This window comes from Lissotriton helveticus, chromosome 3_1 (genome assembly GCF_964261635.1).
Source record: "Lissotriton helveticus chromosome 3_1, aLisHel1.1, whole genome shotgun sequence".
NCBI classification, from domain to species: domain Eukaryota; kingdom Metazoa; phylum Chordata; class Amphibia; order Caudata; family Salamandridae; genus Lissotriton; species Lissotriton helveticus.
Window position 1 is genome coordinate 557354370 of NC_136061.1, and position 19575 is coordinate 557373944.

The 19575-nt window shown below is 43.2% G+C and overlaps 2 protein-coding genes across 4 annotated transcripts in view; one reads left to right on the forward strand and one right to left on the reverse strand.

The window, feature by feature from the left end:
- The window catches only part of TBCCD1 (TBCC domain containing 1), a 186138-nt gene extending 175307 nt beyond the window's left edge, over window positions 1-10831 (reverse strand). Inside the window, exon 1 of one of the 3 annotated variants that reach the window (XR_013608679.1) lies at window positions 9994-10671. The gene's annotated coding sequence lies outside the window, so the exon portion shown is untranslated. Of the gene's footprint in view, window positions 1-9993 lie in introns of all 3 variants that reach the window. The other 2 variants (XM_078680477.1, XM_078680478.1) reach the window with 2 other exon arrangements.
- Window positions 10832-11273: 442 nt separating this feature from the next.
- The window catches only part of DNAJB11 (DnaJ heat shock protein family (Hsp40) member B11), a 201749-nt gene continuing 193447 nt past the window's right edge, over window positions 11274-19575 (forward strand). Inside the window, exon 1 of the mRNA XM_078680479.1 lies at window positions 11274-11517. Coding sequence (XP_078536605.1) covers window positions 11450-11517 — 68 coding nt within the window. The 5' untranslated portion in view covers window positions 11274-11449. The remainder of the gene's footprint in view (window positions 11518-19575) is intronic.

Consider the following 19575-nt stretch of genomic DNA (forward strand, 5'->3'; position numbering starts at 1 on the left):
TGTGTAAGTTGGTGTGAGCACCCGTTACTTAGATATAGTATACCTATATCTACCTTTACATATAGACACATAGTAACCTATAAGTCACTCCTGAAGGCAGAATGCTTGGTTTTGTGTGAGAGTGTGCCCTAGCATGAGCTGAGCTCCTTTGCAGCTTTCGGAACCATCTCCTTATAGCTGTTCTATGATATAGCCATACCATATACTCTTAAGTGCATTATAATCCTCGCGGTTAATGCTAACTTTGGTTTGGCTTTATCAAACCTTGTCGTGTAAGGTGTCAAACACTTTGAAATACTACCCCCCCCCCTCCCCCACTAGTTCTGGTGGTGGGGGTAGCATTCCACCCTTCTAGAGGGAGAAGACATGTACATACTGGTAAACCCGGTTAAAGTGAAACAGGGCCCCAGCATCACAAAATGGATGCTGCTGCCATAGACACCAGTCTGCCCTCCTGCTGCTGGACGAAACTCCGGCAGGGGAGGCCTGGACAATAGGTTTCCTGTCCAGGGAGGTGCTAGCACCTCCCCAGACAGGCTTTAGTGTATTGGGGCAGGGTGGGTTGCATTCAGTGAATGCTTTTCAGACACTGCCTGGGGCACACAAGGTGCTCCATGCATTTCCCAGTCCAATTGGTTGCTGGGGCACTCAGCCCCAGCTTTGGCACAAAACTGGACAAAGGGGAAGGGGTGTAACCACCCCCTCCCCAGGTCCACCCATAGGAGGGACCTTAGAGTTAGTCCAACCCCTAAACTTGCTATAAGAATAGGATTCCAGTACCTAGGACTATAGATTACCCTGGACGAAACTCTGCAACATATATCTTGGACATTCGACATTACATATTGACTGGAAGACGGAAGAAATCTCCCTTGTGGTAAAGGAGTGACCGCCCTGTTCAAACAGGCAACAGCAGCATCTTTGCTGGTCTGCATTTGAGGCTCCCGCCGGATCCCGAAGAATCTGCGACACAGGACACGGACTTCCAGACATCTCTGAAGCTGACCCGAGCTCCCACCAAAGCTGAGACCCGTAGCTGACACGAGAGACGTGGGACCGGAACTCCTGGACATCATGCATTTTTGCACCTGCACCTACTTTCCGAGGTATCCTGAAGTTGTGCATTGGGGTATTTGAAGCCCCTGCCCCGAGCACCTTTTGCAGCGAAGTACAGAGGCCAGCACTCTACGAGTGACCCGTGAGTCCCCTTTCTTCACCGCAGCTCGAGGCCCTTTCGCGGTTCCTAGTCCGTTGGCTAGTGAGCCCCCTAGAACAGTGGTTCCCAAACTTTTGACTCCTGAGGACCCCCATTGAGTCACCACTGGAAGCCAGGGACCCCCAAGCAATTTGTATGAGTTAAATTTCAAATATTAAAACAGTAATTCGAATAAAATACACACGTGTGCACACAAAACAAATACTCAAAGTATTCAGGGGCAGATTTACAATAAGTGACGCATCCATGCATATCAGCAGGGATGCGCCACTTATTGTGCGCCATGCCTCCGCCACCATTGATGCGCCGCATTTACAATGCTGCGCCTCATGGGGCAAAAAAGCACAGATGCATGACGCATCTGTGCCGTAAAGGTGGCGCATTGCTGGAGTTGCGTCGCAAGCGCGACACAGCTCCAGCAATGCTCTGAGGGGCCGAATCTTGTTAATGCTGCGTCAATCCTTACGCCTGCTTCAAGCTGGCGCAGGGTTTTGACGCAGCATGGGCCCCAAAGTGACTGAGTGAAATCTTGTAGATTTCACTCAGCCACTTTTAGGAGGCGTTCCTGCGCCGGAACGCCTCCTTCTGGCGCAGGGCTTTACAACGTGGCGCATCTCTCAGATGGGTCACGTTGTAAATACCCTGCACCATGTCGCATCTTTTGCATCGCCGCTGCATCACGAAAGTGACGCAACGGTGGCGTAAAAGAGGAGCAAGGGGCTTGTAAATCTGCCCCTAAGGATTTTGGGGCCAGATGTACGACCATTTCATTTAGCGCCTCGCAAATGGCTACACATTGCAAGTGGCAAATTGCGAGTCGCTAAATGAAATGTACAACAGTGTGTTTAACTCTGTTTCGGATTCCCAATGGGGTCGCAAATTGCGAGGTTCATTAATATTAATGAGCCTCTCGCAATTTGCGAGCCTATTGGGAATGCCAGCCCTCCTAGGTATGGTGCCTGCTGGGCTCTGCAGGCCACCATGTCTGGGACTGCTTGTAAATAAAGCAGTTTAAAAAAAATGCAGCCCATTTACCATGCATTTAAAAAAAAGAAAATGAAACGTTTTCGTTTCATTTTCTAAGGGCAGGCAGAGATCCCGGGGACCACTGCCTGCCCTTAAAAAATAATTTTGCATGCATTTGCAAAAGGGAAGGGGTCCCCTGGGGACCCCTTCCCATTTGCAAATGCATTACCATGTACTTGAAGTAAGTGGTAATTGCGCGTGGTTTGCGACCGCAAAACATTTGTACATGGTTTTAAGACTCGCTATTTGGAAGGGAATGCCCCTTCCAAATAGCAAGTTGCAAAACCTATTTAGCGAGTCGCAAACAAATTGCGATTCGCAAAATAGGCAATGTACATGGCCCAATACTTTTTTGCGTGTGAAAGCGGGTTCACGAACCCGTTCACGCATATAAAAACGGATCGTACATCTGGCCCTTAGTATTTTATATTGAAGTAATAGCCCCTCTGTCACATGTATTTAATTTGTTTTATAGCATCTCTCATACCATTGTAGGATGTCTTTACATCACACACATATAGAGACATTGAATCATACATGTAAAACAGTGTGTATATATAAAATGTTTAAAGAGTGTTTGGTCAGCAAAAACACAAACTCAGGATTCAGAACATAACACATTGGCTAGCACTGACTTTAACATTAAAAATGTATTTCCACCCAAATAAATCTTTTTAGCAGCATCAGGATAATTAATAACTGGGAAAAAACAAAAGTTACTAACTGGTACCATGCAGTTTGCAAGCTGCTTTTTGATGACAGTTTATAGGTCCCTCTGCTACATTACGATTGTCACTTATGAAGTGCACAGTAACAAAAGAATCTCTGTGACAAAAGCAGTAACCACGAACCTATGCACATAAAATGCTGCTTTTTAAAATGCATGTTGCACCTTCTTTGCAGTAGGCACATTACCCCTCTGTGCTACATTAGTTAAGTCAAAGCTGCCACTAAACAAAACTCTCCTCACGATCCAGCAGGTACATTAATCACTGGCTTTATCTTGACACTTTTATTGCTGCTGGAAAGCTGCTAATTATACAAGAAATGTTCTGTGCTTTTAAAACTGTTGCCTGCGGACCCCCTGGGAATGTGTCACGGACCCCTGGGGGTCCGCGGACCACAGTTTGGGAAACACTGCCCTAGAAGGCCAATCCTTGATTTCTTGAGCTTTCCTGGTTGCTCCAGACATGCCCTCTGACTCCCCTCCAAAGGAGAGGTTCCCCCAGACCTTGCTGGCCTGAACCGAAGCCAATCTCGACATCTTGCGTGGGTTGCTGCTGCCAAGGCTTGTTGGGTCCAATCCGGATTCTGACGCTGCAGCACTCGACATCGTTCGTGGGACAGCTCAAATCCAGCTCCTGGGTCATCGTCCACGCCTCCTGGTCCTTGTGGCTGAAGAGTCAAGCTTCACCTCTTTCACCTGAAAACACCCGACATTGGTTGGCATCTTCTCCTCGCCATCCTGGTCACTGGCTAGTGACCCAGACTCTGTCCCCAATGCTTTCAGGTTCTTCACAGCTCCGATCCACACTTGGATCCACCTGGACACTTTTCCTCTGGTCGCATGCAGCATTTCTTCGCAGCTCTCCATAGGATTCGACAACAAAACCCGACACCAAAAGACACCTATGCACCAAGCTTCCCTGGGTGAGGTAACACGAGTACTCCGGTGCTCCCGTGGGTCTTGACTCTCGAAGTGTCCTAGTTTTAAAGGGTTCCATCGTAGTTCACCTCCAAGTGCCCTTAATCTTTAAAATTGTAACTTGTTCGTTATCCATGGAAAGTCAATCGTGATCCACGGCTGTGTTTAGACACTGCACGTGTCCCTCGTGGGCATCCTGTGCCCCTACCTTGAGTGGTTCCTGGTAGCCCCAGCGGTTCTACAGGCCCTAGACCTGCTTTCTAACCCTCACTTGGTTCTTATACCACTATTTTAGTATATGGTTTGTGAGGCCCCTAGGGCATAACGTATACTGTGCAACTTATCGTATGCTAATTAGGTTCCTTGTATTGTACTTTTACCTCTGACCTCATAAAGAATCCAGATGTGTTGTGTTTAGAATAAATACATATATATTTGATATATACCTTGTGTGGAGTGCTGTCATTTGATCATTCAAGAGATTATAATTGGTAAAAACAACTAGCTTAACTTGCCTCTAAGTCTTAGCCTGAAGGCTGCTCTCCACAGCTACCACTAGGATAGCTTTCTATAAAGGTTGACTTTAAACCTACCATCAATAAGGGTCGTTTGGACTGGTGCAAGGTGCCCACCCACTAGAATAGTGGACATCATATGCCCAGGCCAACTTCTCATAGTGATGTCTCCCCTTTTCCTGCCCTCATCCGGTATGGTTGTATGACATCACGCATACTGCTGTGAGAGCAACAGCTTTCCGATCATCCAAAGCAACATCTGAAGTCAACTGAAGCTGTTTTTTTAATAACTCAAGCTATGGCCCGCATGATTAACTTCTCTCCATGGCCAGCATTGAGTCCTGGAAATCACAATGACTGCACAGTACACACTGCACAAGTCTCTGACCTTAGAGCAAGAAGTGTCGAGAGCATGAACCTCTTTAAAGACATCTCTATTTTTTGTATCCACAGGGTTTGAAGGGAATGTATCTTTTGTGGCAATGTTTGTACGCACTGGCCTAGGGAGCAGAGAATCAATTGTGAACTTTCCTGGGAATTATTCACAGAACTCAAACAAAGCTTACAATTTCTGCAAATACCTTGGTGCTGTTAGTTTTTCAGGTTCTCACATTTCCTGCAAAATTAAGGTTCAGATAATAGACAATAACGAAGATCCAGGATCATATGCCAACTGATGTCTACTGAATGTATCTATAAATCTATAGCAGAAGTGGTTCTAGAAGATGAAGGTGTAAGTACTTCCAATACAAGCATTGGCATAGCCAACAGGTCTCGCTTGTGGGACCTTATAAGTATTTAGTTTTGCAGCACAATATCCGAGTTGCATAATCGGATATTGTGCTGCAAAACTAAATACTTATAAGGTCCCACAAGCGAGACCTATTGGCAATGCCAATGCTTGTTAGATACATGAAGCCAAAATTACAAGTGAGCATGTTACAAAAGCAAACGTTACGTTACATGAGACAATAGTGACAGTTGTGCAAGTATCAAGAGCAACAAAATACAAGAGGTAGCAAACGATATGTTCTTAGAGGAAACAAGCTTCTCGGCATTGCTGGTTGGGGGAGTGGGGGGGGTGGGCGGGGGAGCAGCAGGCAGATGCGAGTGGAGCGCGCGCTGGAGAGGGAGGGGGTGGGAGGACTAGGCAGCGGGAGAGAGGGAGAAAGGAGCGCGAGGGAGGCGTTTTTAGATACATGAAGCCAAAATTACAAGTGAGCATGTTACAAAAGCAAGCGTTACGTTACATGAGACAATAGTGACAGTTGTGCAAGTATCAAGAGCAATAAAATACAAGAGGTAGCAAACGATATGTTCTTAGAGGAAACAAGCTTCTCGGCATTGCTGGTTAGGGGACTGGGGGGGGTGGGCGGGGGAGCAGCAGGCAGATGCGAGTGGAGCGCGTGCTGGAGAGGGAGGGGGTGGGAGGACTAGGCAGCGGGAGAGAGGGAGAAAGGAGAGCGAGGGAGGCGTTTTTAGATACATGAAGCCAAAATTACAAGTGAGCATGTTACAAAAGCAAACGTTACGTTACATGAGACAATAGTGACAGTTGTGCAAGTATCAAGAGCAACAAAATACAAGAGGTAGCAAACGATATGCAATAGCATATCTGAGGGAACACGGCCTGGGGGAAGCTGGCTGGGGAGGGGGAGGAGAAATGAAAGGAAGGCTGTGTTTGCGGGGAGAGAGAGGGGAGGTGCTGGTGTGGGAGGGGGGAGGTGCTGGTGTGGGAGGAGTGCTGCTACGGCAAGGCTGTGTTTGCGGGGAGAGAGAGGGGAGGTGCTGGTGTGGGAGGGGGGAGTTGCTGGTGTGGGAGGAGTGCTGCTAGGGGAGGAGAAGCCCTGGCCGTGAATGATCGTGCATGTTCACGTGAACTGCAAGAAAACGCCGGGCTGAAACCCCTTAGTTTGAAAAAGGATTTTGCCGACATGAATTCGATCCTATCCATTCCTGCGGAATGGGACAGGCTCGACCTAAAAAACATTTTCACAGATATTATGCCCAAAGACCTCTGCCATAACTTCCTTCCGAAGTATTTGCCCACAAACGTTTTGGCATGTTTCTGTGGTTGGCAATTGGAGGGCCGTTCAATAAGCTCTAAACTATCAAAGGTAGAATAGGGCGGGCAACTGGCAACCCAACATCAGAACCAGAATAGACAGTAGACTCAATCAAGCCCTTTAACTGGTCTATAATAATCAACGAAATCCCTGACTGCCTCGTACACTTTGCTGAAATAGGAGAATCTACCACAAATCTTTAAGATGATCATCATGGAAAGAAAATGATGCCTGTGCTAACGGTTTTAATTTTTATATCAGGATATAAGACTTTCCTCCCTGGAATCCAGATAGAAATACTAAGTGACAGATTATGCTTCTTCTCTAAGCACTCCCACAACTCCATATGGTAGCAATGTTGTTAATATCATTAAGTAGAACTAGAAACTTGCCCACAAGCATTAACACAGGAAAGGCAAGAACGCTTGCTTACCAGCACTGGAGCCCTACAGATATCCATTTGGCTGCAGCTTACAGCTATAATCTGAATGTTGAGAATTACGACTCCCCTGTCTATTCTTGCAAGATGAGACCAAAAGCTACCCAAAAAAGGAGGAGTGGCACGCTGCATACATTGAAGCACTTGCACTACAAGTAACATGCATCGCCATAGCAGTCAGGTAGCAATGACATCAGACACAGCCTGCTTCTCCACAAAGTCATAGCAGCACCGAAGCAACATCCAGGCATGTTGACATGCAGCAACAATTATTAGAACTTAAATACTTACCTTAAAAACTCGCCTGACGTCATCATGCATGACAGAAAAAAGAAGAGCGAGAGGTGAGCCAGCTTTTTAGAAGGATAGGGTGTTAAGGAGAATCCCGAAACAAAATAATAATAAAACCCTCGCTAGGAACCTGTTGGTGAGTGATACTGGCCTGAGTATTAAGAAATATGGCAAGGAAGAGGTTAATTTCGGTTAAACCTGTTTACTGGCAGGGAAACTGGAATTAAGCGGAAGGGGAGGACCAAATTGTGCAGCAGGGGTGACTAAATTTTGTACCAAGAAATGGTAAATTACTCAACCTAATGCAGCACATTTTTTGATAGTATTACTTCAGAATGTTGTACTTTTTCCATGTTAACACAGCCTGGATAAACGTTTCACCTTATTAGTACCAGATTAACACCCAAATACAAAAATAAGCAACTAAAAGATGATCAGTCAACCTTTGCATAAAGTCTTCACATTGGTGGAACACAGGCTACTGCAAATGTAGTAACTTTGGATCTGCTGGAGCCAGGGATGTGGAATTCCTATAGCCCGACGCCCAGGACATGCAGTATGGGGTCACGGGCAACAAGTTTTCATGTGTATTTTGTCCTTGGGACAAGTATCCCCAACCCCCTGCAGCAAAAACCCTTTGGGTGCCAGTTTCCAGTACCACATTATGGATGAGGGAAGAGCAGTCTGCAGTTAAGGTAATTTTTTGTCCATATGTTAATGCTGTTCAAACTTGTATTTATGGTTCATTAATTGAAAGCCTTTATTATTAGAGTGAGAGCGCTCTAAGTAAATGTTGTAAGCTATGACTGCATTACTAACAGAGGTTGCAGTATAAAAATATGTACAGGTGTTTTCAAAGTTTACCAATATGAGACTATGTATAATGCTCCCAGGATGCTCTGATATGAGTCAAATATTTTCAAAAGCTTGAAAGCAAGATTGTTGATACTTTGCTTTCAAAATAGAATGTGCATTAAAAAATGAAAGCAGAAAAAAAACGTGTTGCTGAACTATTGTAAAATTTCAGGTACAATTTATTTGCAGCATCATTCAGTAAAGTCTTGATGCATGCTAGTATATCCCAAAAATATTCATAACGGAAAATCAGTGTAACCAGTTTCAATAAGGTTATGGGAAACAAAAGTAAACAAGCACTTGCAAAGACAGTAGGTCTGAAATTGGTGGTCAGATTTTTAGTTTTGTCAATGTGTGAATTGTTTTGCCATGGTTTTTGTTAAACCTTATTAGTGGGGGAGCTGCAGGGCCCTCACCATTATAATAAACATTGGCAAAAGCAATAATTGTTTTTGGTCTCAAAAAGCACACACTGCCACAGTACTTACTGGCACTTAACAAAACTACTTTGTGTGCCGATATGTTCCTTGTGAAAGAGCAGAATGCTGTCACTCACAGCGAAGCCAGCCAATACAGAGAGACAGAGTGACAGAGAGAGAGAGAGAGAATTTGAATAAACACAAAAGGTCATGGTCAACGCCAGACCAAATTAGGGGCCCAACCAATTAAGAAAGTCTCAAAAGGGCACCCATGGTATATGTCCTTGCATTAAGTGCAGCTACACGGCTTTCGTGAATTCCCAAAAATGTACAGAAGTAGGACAAGAAATAGTACTCCTAGAAAATCTCTGTGAACTACATTTTAGCATGAGTAAATATGCATGTGTAGATTTGCTTGTGCGAAAATCTGAGTGTTTGGCTGTTCACTTTTCCTTCAACCACTTTTTTCTCAACTCGGGAATAAGGTTTATGTCTGCCATTGTCGGGAGTAAATTTTCAACGTTTCTCAGCATGGGAAAAGATTAAAGAAGAGTTGTTGAAAATCCTTAAAACATGCAAGTTAGTAGGTTTGCACAGACTCAAAAGGGCATCCTAACCCTGGAACTATTGCTTACCACTACCTTCAGCCCCAGTATGTAGATCTGCAGAAACGTCACAACGTTAGGGGTTTGCAAGTATTCAAACGCTACTATGGTATGAGCCCTGGTTTAATCAGAGAGGCTATATCAGAGCTCCTATATAATGAGATTGCTGCCATAATTTGTCGCCGCACTCCATGGCACCGAAGGGACAAGTGCATTTTGTTGCAGGACAAGTCGATTTATAAAGCAACCTGCTCAATGGACAAGTAGATATTTTATTAAATTCCACACCCCTGTGGAGCTAAAAACAAAAAATCATGTTAGCTGCAGGTCATGCAGCAGTTGATAGATTATACGCCAAAACATAATTCCAGTAACTCTGCTTCTTATTGGTCATCGCCAATTGCTGGTTACTTTTACACTTTAGATTGCCCTGCGTAACCATTATCCAGGGAGGTCGCACCGAAAACAAAAAGAGAATAACTTTCTGCAGGCTGCATTGAAGAATTCCCGACTTACTGGCAAAGGACTTACTGGTATTGACCTCGGCTGTCCTAGTTTTATAAAAGGTGAAATAACTCCAAGTCCCAGAATACAAATAAAAAACATGGGCTCGGACAGCTAAATCAAGCATGAACCTGGCAAACTTGGCTGGGCGGCATTTAGCATTCCAGCACTTGGTCACTCCTCATCGTCAACTCTACTCATGCTGCGTTTCATTCTCCCTCGTAGCTCTTCCACTTAAGTCTCTGATTTCACGTTGTAGAAATTAATTCTCCATCGCTTCTCTTCCCCTGCAGCTTCCCGGTTAACCTCTTCCAGGCATCTGTTCTGCCCTATTCTCACATACCTCGTACACTCACTCAATCCAGTCTCACTTTTCAAACTGCATATTTCCCTTCTACAGTTCTCACAATACCTTGTTTTATCCAGCAATTTTCTTCGCTCTTCTCTTCATTCAGTTTTGCTCCTCTTTTACTTATTGCTAGGCAACTCTCCTTTCGCTTCTGTTGAATACCACCGCCCGGATAGGCATAACTCGCAGGAATAACTCGGAAAAATAATAAAAATGTCTAGCGGTTGGTTCCAGTACATACACGTCATATCCTTCGTCGTGTGTTTATAGAAGTACATTCATTCAAATGTAAGTCTTCAAACGGAGATCTATAAAAAACAGCAATCTATGGTCGCATAAAACAGCTGTTTACAGTTCACTCTCCCTCCAATCAAGCGTGGGTTAGCGCCAAGTAATAACCCGGAAGTGACCCAAAGGGTTGTGTTCTGTAGAGGCGTAACTAGTTTTAGATACCCATTGGCAACGACGTCGCTTCACTCACGCACCCGGCAGGGAAAACCCACTCAGAGACCGAAGTGCTCTCGTATGTTTTTTGCGGGTACTTAAATCTAGAAATGCTTTTATTGAGATTTGATCGACTGTGGACATTTTAAAACATCGAATAGACGTTTACGCTTTCAAAAGCCTTAATCAACGTTAACTAACTAATTGCGCACACACGAAGCGCATTCTTTAGTGTGAAGGAAATCACCAAACGAATACTAGCAACTATAGTTTCTTCAACAGTTGAAGTAGTATGTCGTACAAGACAGCGCGCAAGCGCATTATGAATACCCACGCCCACTTTGTTTTGTAATTTGCCATGTCTACGGCGGTGATTGGTCGAGTTTCACGAGCGAGACGAATTTTGTCGCCTACTGATTGGCTCGGGCTGACTGGGTCAAGGGTGATGATCTTGACTGTGACTCGCTGGGACTGGGAACGATGATGAGACGTTACTGCACCCCATTGGCCAAAAATGCATGAGAAACTAAATATGGCCAAATCCCCTTCTAAACTCCTGTCAACTAGGAGCCATCTTATTTTTTTTTCTTGTACTGTTCTGAATCCCGTAAAGTGAATATATTCATGAAAATCTAATATTGCTTCATTTATTTGTTTATATAAATACAGTTAATGCTAGCACACTATAATGGTAGAAAGAAAATCTCAAGTACATTTTTGTCCTAAAAATGTTTTCACTGATGATATTGGTAAAACATTTTCAACATATTGTAACAACTTGTCACTAGTTCTATATTTTTTGTCAAGTTCCTGACTTTGCGAGTTTTCTTTACAATATGTAATACGTAAACCCCTTTCCAAGATGGCTATAGCCATCGCAAGTGTTTGACAGCAGACCAGGCATTTGACAATCGCTTACCGGCAGGAAAAAGACTGAGCAGTACATTACAACTGCTGGCTACCCACGGCGGCGGCCAGAGGAAGAGATCTAGGAACCAACCTGAAAACACGGGAGCCTAGTGAATTCCAGAAACTGTACGCCGGACCGTAGAAGACAGGCTGCAGGACGGCCAGGATGTCTCCGCATTCTCTGTGCACCTTCTGCCTTTTACTCATCTACCTCATTTTCGCGGTGCTTGCAGGGTGAGTGTCATCAGCCGGGGAGGCTGCGTTAGAGAACGCTCTAATGTGGGTTAGGGCAGTCAATCAGTCAAATTTCCATTCATTGTCAGGCGCAGGTCCTATTGCGCGTATGGGGCCATCATAAGACGTTTACTGGAGGGGGTAAGTGGCTGGGCGACTGTCAGTCGCCGTGCGCATTTCTTTAGTTAATCGCCCACCGCTAATTCAGATCCCAATCGTCTTCAAAAGAGGCTGCTTTGACTAAACCTTATATGTATCTAGTGTGAGTATTGTAAAGTATGTGTTGTCTTCCTACCATGAAGTTACTCATTGGAGAGTTAATTGCACAAAGGTAGTAACTTGGTTATCAAAATAGAATTAGCTATTTTCTCAGACATTGTAACAGCAGTGGTACATGACCTGATCCATCTGGGTTCCGCCCTGTAACTGGCGCTTTAAAAGTAAATATAAAAGTGGAAGTTGTGGTGATGTACATTTTATTGAAGAAGTTACAAGTTCTCATATGTGGCAGGAGTCCTCTTTATTCAGCCTTTGATCTCCATGCCTCGAACAGTAATAATAACTGTCACATTCATCTGTCAACCCGTAGAACCCCCATTACGTAAACATTCAGGGCACGAGCCCAGTAACCAATCGGTATGCGGGAGGGGAAAATGTTGGCGAAAGGATGGGAACACGAGAACGGAAGGGTAAAGAGTACCGTGATAGGTACATATGTATCTAAAACATGACACATCTCCCTCCTTGACAATATTCAAATAATGTAAAGGTTAATCATCAAACAATATTTTCCTAGAATTCTAGACCTAGGCGCAATTCTTACTCGGCTGGCTTTTGTGTCCTTCCCATTTGCTACTGGGCTATCAAAGTCTACAGAGCCTTTTTCTGTCATGGGCTCATCAGTTATCTCTCAGTTTCGAGCTCTTTTCCTTTACACTCAAATTCTGCTCAAAGAATAACTGTATTGAGAATGTGCCGATTATGTGCCTCATGATAATGCAATATATATTGATGCTGACGTTTGTTTAATAAAAAGATTAAAAAAATATTCTACTCAAAGAAGAACCCACTGCCAGCTTCACTAGGTTCATCCATAAAACCATGTTCCGTACCACTTCTGCATTCCACAGGCATTTTTCCACTCTGATCAACAATGCGCTTAAACAGCCTCTTCATACTCCAACATTTGCCATCTTGAGTGATCACACTCCTCTTATTGGGTTTCATCACTTGGATGGTTTAGAGGATTTGTTTATACCTTTACTCATTCTTCTGCTCCCACCTAATTCTTGCAAAGTCACCTAGAGATATGTTGCATGGAGCGACTTTGTGCCATACCATGTTGTCTTTTTCACTGCTCTGTTTGTCACTGATCTTTCTTCTGATAACATACATGCAGCTCTGCCAAGTGCCACGCATCAGGTGTTAGACTAACGCATTTCAGGGTGGTGATTCGCATCACCATACTGAAATGCTTAGTCACGGATGTTAGCATTGCCTGTGCCTATTAAGCGCTGCTGCCCGAGCACTGGCTGCTAATTATTATAACAACACAAAATGGAGTGGCACAGGCAGGTAGCACAAGGTGTGTGCTGCTCACAGACTTATTGGGGGCTGCCGACTGAGCTGCTTAATACTAGCTGGACAGCCTTTGGCAAAGGGCTATGAAGACAGAAGGGCGCTGCTGGTGTATTAGATCCACGCCTCCTTAGCGCTTTCAGGCCTTGCTGGGGTTGTCTTTCTTAATGATATCCTCATCCAAGGTCAGTCGGTGAACCAGCTTTAGTAATATGTCCCACCCACTGTGTTCCTTAATGATGTAGGTAACATTTACTGAGCACTTTGGTCACCCATGAAACGTGCATGGAAACGGTCACAGGCCCAACCCGCTGCTGTCAGAGTAGCCTCTCCTTTACGCATGGCCATAGAGGTGACTCTCCCTGGCACTGAGGATGGCAGGATGTTTTGGAAATCCCTGCAGCACCCGCCTCAGCAGCCCTTCCATTTCTGGCGGATTGCCGTTGCGCGGGCACGCTGAAGTGATAGATTGGGAATATTCACCTGCCCTACAAGTAGGGGCAGAGGGAAAACGTACTTGCACCGAGGCACAGGGTGACAGGCTCACCTACCTTAGCAGCTCCCCTCTAACCCTCGGTAGTCTCTCAAATTGACCGCCCCACTTTTCGGGCCTCAAGCCCTTTGTAAATGATATGAAGGTCCGGTTCCAGGTCGACTGATTTACAGCAGTGCTTCATGGCTCAAAGAGAGCGCCTTCTGGGCTGTCTACAGCGTGGCAAACTCTGTTAAACAACCAGCATGAGGGACACAACCGGAAGTTGACACGTGTGTAAAACAGAACTTCCTCAATTGGTGTTCGTTTCTGTTGGCATTCGGCCTTGTGGCAAAATATACATTAATGAGAGCTATTGACAAGTACGGATGAATTGGGTCCCCAGTCAGTATGCTATTGTAGTATGAGTGGGCTGCTTCAATATCTGGTGTGTTGTAATTTGAGGCAAATATTATGGTTTTCACATTTCAGGTGGGAGACAGCCAAAGTAAAGCAATTTTTAGCCTTAAAAATCTGGAGTCTCTTGCCTGAATCCGGCTATTGGCATGAATGAATCATCTGTATTTATTTTTAGCATGGCTTTTCTGTCTTTCTTTACTTTATCGGTCAAGGATCTTTAATACAGCTCAAACACATTTTCAAAAGCTTTTTTCTTATAATTACAGTTAAAGTGTGTACAATTAAGGGGGAAAAATACTGGCTTTTGGTGATAATGTTATTTTTTGTTGTCTTTTTAACTGGATGGCATGAAATGTGCATGGTGTTACCTAGAGAGTACTACGATCAGTAACTCTTGAAGCCATGTACTACTCGTATAAAATGGTTCTTGCAGTCATGTACCTATAACGTAAAAGAAACTTTGGTCATATTTTATGCTGTTGCTTACTACAGAATTAGCATTATTTGTTTGCATGTTCTGTCGTTCGAGCCCTTCTTCCTATGTAAAGAAATCCTGCCCACTCATATGAATTTTTACACTGAGATGTTCACAGTGCCTTGGTCCTTGTGATATCCAGTCCACCTCGTCACTTTTCTCCTTAGAAGATGGACATGGGCTTATATTTGTGATGATGCATGCCTGTTTAGCGTAACTATGTGTGTTTGAAGGCATGATCCTAAAGACCATCTCATCGCTGAAATGGGTGCAGTTTCGTATATGTTTCCCTTGTCTTCATTGTTTGATTTTGCTTGTGAGAAAGGGTCATTCATAATCGTTGACATGTCACTCATAACTACACTGAAATTATGAAAACGGCACACATTGCAATCTGAAATCTTGGCAGCTATGTACATGTCATTCTCATTCATAACGTTGTGCTTTGAGAATGTGAGTTGCAACCACCAAGGACAGATTAATGAGATGGGTTGTCTCCCTTTCAAACGTGTAAAAGGGGATACTCCTGTGACTGTGTGGTGTGTGATTCTATATGCCTACAACCTTTTATGAACAGATATAAAGAAAATAATCTTTACTGCCACAGCCAAGTGTATACTTTCCTTTAAATCATGATTAAATCGCTGGACCGCACAATTGCGTTGTGGAACATATAACACAGTACGTACATGCTTTATCTTGTGAGTATGGACAATCTGTGTCATCTCATTTGAAATAAATCACACACCATTGTCCGTGACCAATTTCTCAGGGAAGCCTTCTCTACTAAATACTTCCATGAGAAATTCAATCCCGCACTGGTTTACATTTTCCACAAACTTTACCTCGGTCCACTAGGAATGATGGTCTATAAGGACTATTGCGATCCTCATCTCACCTGGTAAGTTCATCAATGGTCCCACAATGTCTAATCCCAACTTTTCAAAAGACAGTGTTTGTGGATTGCGCACTCAAGATTATTTCTGGTTTAATAAGGGTAAACCTGTTAGTGTGCTACGTTAGACATACGGCTGCCTGGCATATGATGTGAACTATTGTGGAGTGGCCAAGTCCCTACGTGTGACTTGGACTCTAACGTGCATGGCAACGTGTGTACTCAAAATTTAATGAAATGAAACAATTATAAACAACAAGTTTTTCACTCAATATATTTAGCATTTCAAAGAAATATTATTTCAGATTCAAACATGTACATTCAATTCATGTGTTATGTGTGATTTACATTGTTACTTTAGTAATTTAACATAAAAAACACAAAGCCCAATGCATTTCAGGATGTAAGGTCCCTTCGTAAGGGGCAACCTGTAATGGTAAAATAAGGGACAATTCAGATGATGATAAGGGAACGTCAATTTGGTTAGTTGTCTGATTATTATATCAGGCACCCTTCACCAATTCCTGATGTGCTCAAAGGTGATAATTATGTCTGAACCCAGACACTTACTGCTAACTCCATGGCGAACCTTACTCACTACCAGTCTAACGAGGTACGTGTTTTATTTTCCATACCTCAATAATGCTCTAGAGATTTTCCATAGCTCTTCTCAGCGCAAATCGTGTCATCACTACAAAAATGAAATGCCAACAGTGAGCGAAGTCTCCAAGATGATAAATATAGCCATCATTTCCGAAACATCAAATACACGTACCAAAGGTCTTGAGGCTCTTAATTGCGTGTACGCACCACAATTTCACCACTTTACCTCTGGCCAAAACAGGGCAGGACTGCTTACGGTGTTTAAGCAACGCTCGGTAGCCCACTGAAAAAATATACGTATATTTCCTCAACTTGACATGTAACCTTGCCCCCGGTCGTTTCGCCAACCTGATGTCCCAAGACGTGACGCCACAACCATGTCGGTTCGAACAGTTGTACAGGACAACTGCTTATGAGCTAGAGTGCTTCCGGGTACTGAAACGGTCACGCGACAGTACGCTGGCGTTGAATGAAAAGGAGAGATACTAATGTCACTCTTCCTTAACTTGCTGTAGCTTCGCTTGTAATCTCTATCTCCCCTGATACATTTCACGAGAATAATTTTTCTACAAAGTTCCATGATGTAAACGCGACTGCTGAATCAGTGAACGTGAACCCAACAATAGCCTCATTAGCATACTTATTAATATTTTGATCAGTGGTGTTCAATACTGGATGTAAATAATTAGCTCTAGAGTGCTCCCAACTAACCATGGTGACTATTAGTTAATGATAGACATTTCAACAAAGTCCAGTATGTATTTTGAATATGCAGACTCCTAAAGTTTCACACGATAATATGACAGTGTTCTTTATATCATCCATCCTCTCTATAAGTAAACTGACAAAATTACAACAGAATATACATGAAAAAGAATCATTTATGTGAAGAAAAATCGAATATATGATATTGAAATGATATGAAGGAAAAAAACGACCAGCTCAGTGTAGTCAATGAATGTGTCATTAAAATTCCATGTGTCGTGGTTCTTTAGACATATGCATTATTCTCAAATGGGTTTTACAAAAATAATTCCATTTCAAATTTGTCGTTCAGCCCGTGGGGCAGCAAGGTGTTTAACCTTTTTATCCAAAATGCCTCTCTTTGTAGTAACATTTTGGAGTTGGTTTTTCCTTGTATGATGGGGACTTGTTCAATTATTTGGAATTTTAGCTGTGCGATGGTGTGTCGCTACTCCTCCCAATGTTCAGCTTGACTAGAATTCATGTTCCTGGTTCTGATTTTACTTTTGTGTTCGGTGAGGCGTACTTTAATTTTTCTCTTTGTCTTTCCCATGTACAAGAGTCCGCATGGACATTTAATGGAATATACAAAGTTTCGGGAATTACAATCTGTGCTTCCTATGAGTCTTATTTTTTTTCTCCAGTCCTGGGGTGTACACGTATTCCACCAGGGATGACCTTGTTACAATGGGTGCAATTCCCAACATTTAGTTGTTCCACTTTTCCCTTTCGATAGTTGTTGTTTTTTTCTAAACAGAAGTTCTTTAAGATTGCGTGCTCTCGAATAGGCAAATAATAGTTTCTCATGGAATAGATCTTTAAAGTCAATTTTTGACTCGAGTAATTCCCAGCGTTTGTGAATGGTATTCTTGATTTCTGTTGAAGCTGTTGAAAATTTGGAGACGAAAACTGTCCTATTCGTGATTTTCTTGTTTTTGTTTTGGGAGTAATTCTTCTCTTGGTGTATCCAATGTTTTCTTTAGATGTTTATCAAGTAATTCCTCAGGGTAGCCTCTAGCCTTGTAGTTCTTTTTATGGTGTTGCAAGGTTTCCTGACATTTTTCAACTTCTGATGATATTCTTCGTGTTCTCAAAAACTGAGAGACCGGCAAGTTCTTAATCAGCGATGGTGGATGAAAGCTTTTAAACAGCAGTGAATTATTTTTGTCTGTAGGTTTTTTGTATGAGCGTTTGCTGATGTGGCCCGATTCAGTCAGTTTACTTATAGAGAGGATGGAGGATATAAAGAACACTGTCATATTATCCTGTGAAACTTCAGGAGTCTGCATATTCAAAAAACATACTGGACATTTTTTAAATGTGTATCATTAACTAATACCATGGTTACTTGGGAGCACTCTAGAGCTAATTATTTACATCCAGTAGTGAACACTCCTGATCCAAATATCAATAAGTATACTAATGAGGTTATTGTTGGGTTCACGTTCACTGATTCAACAGTCGCGTTTACATCGTGGAATTTTGCAGAGAAATTCTTCTTGTGAAATGTATCAGGGGAGATAAGAGATTATGAGCGTAGCTATGGCAAGTTGAGGAAGAGTAACATTAGTATCTCTTCCATTTTCATTCAACGTCAGTGTACAGTCACGTGACCATTTCAGTACTCGGAAGCACTCTAGCTCATAAGCAGTTGTCCTGGACAACTGATCGAGCCGAAAACGTTTGGCGTTTTACGCGGGAATTCCCAGCTATCGGCAAGCGCATTGGGACATCGGGTTGGCGATACGACCGGGGGCAAGGTTACATGTCGAGTTGAGTAAATATACGTATATTCTTTCAGTGGGCTACTGAGCGTTGATTGAACACCGTAAGCAGTCCCGCCCTGTTTTGGCCGGAGGTAAAGTGGTGAATTTGTGGTGCGCACACGCGATTACGAGCCTCAAGTCCTTTGGTACGTGTATTTGATGTTCTGGAAATGATGGTTATAATTATCATCTTGGAGACTACGCTCACTGTTGGCATTTCATTTTTGTAGTGATGACAAGATTTGCGCTGAGAAGAGCTATTGATAATCTCGAGAGCATTATTGAGGTATGGAAAATAAAACATGTACCTCTGCAGACTGGTAGTGAGTAAGGAATTGACACCGCATTTTAAACCTGAGTGATGTTGTTTCCTTTGTCTTTGAATCAGGTTTTTTTTGTTTTTTTGTAAGACCTTTATTTTCACATACAAATTGTACACGGCCAGAAGCCTACAACCCTGGGGCCGGCTGCGAGTTATAAAATAGGGCGGAATGGTGACGGATGTACACAGCCCTTCAGCCGACAACACTAGGTCCGGCGGCGTAATGCATATTATGAAGTCTTACAGTTTTATGGTTTTTTATAGATGTCGAACATAACCAGTAAAAATAACATAGAACCCTAAAAAAAAAATAATAATAATAATAAAAGAGATCATTACATTGAAGCTGTCACAACAGTGCAATCTGCATAAATCATGGCATTAGCAAGCAGACGGGGTACCTCGGCACCCGACCATCACCTCGTTTACCTCCAGATGGCAACTCGCCCATATGGGTCACACTTCCACCTCCACGTCCAGCGTGCGTATATAATCTGTGAAGTAGCTCCAATAGTCTTTGGGTCTAGATTTCGCAGGTAGCTCTTCTTCATAAGTTAAAAGCTTATCTCTACAGGTGGACATGTCATGTAACCATCTGAATGTTTTGGGCGCTTTCTTGCTGTGCCAGCATTGTGCGATCTGTCGTTTGGCCAATAGCAGGGATATCACACAAAATGTTCGTTTGGTGGCCTTGAGTTGTGGCACGAATCCCAATAGGCAGGAGTGTATTGTGCATTCTACCTCCACCCCTATCATAGTGGAAAGTGTAGTCGTTACCTCCGT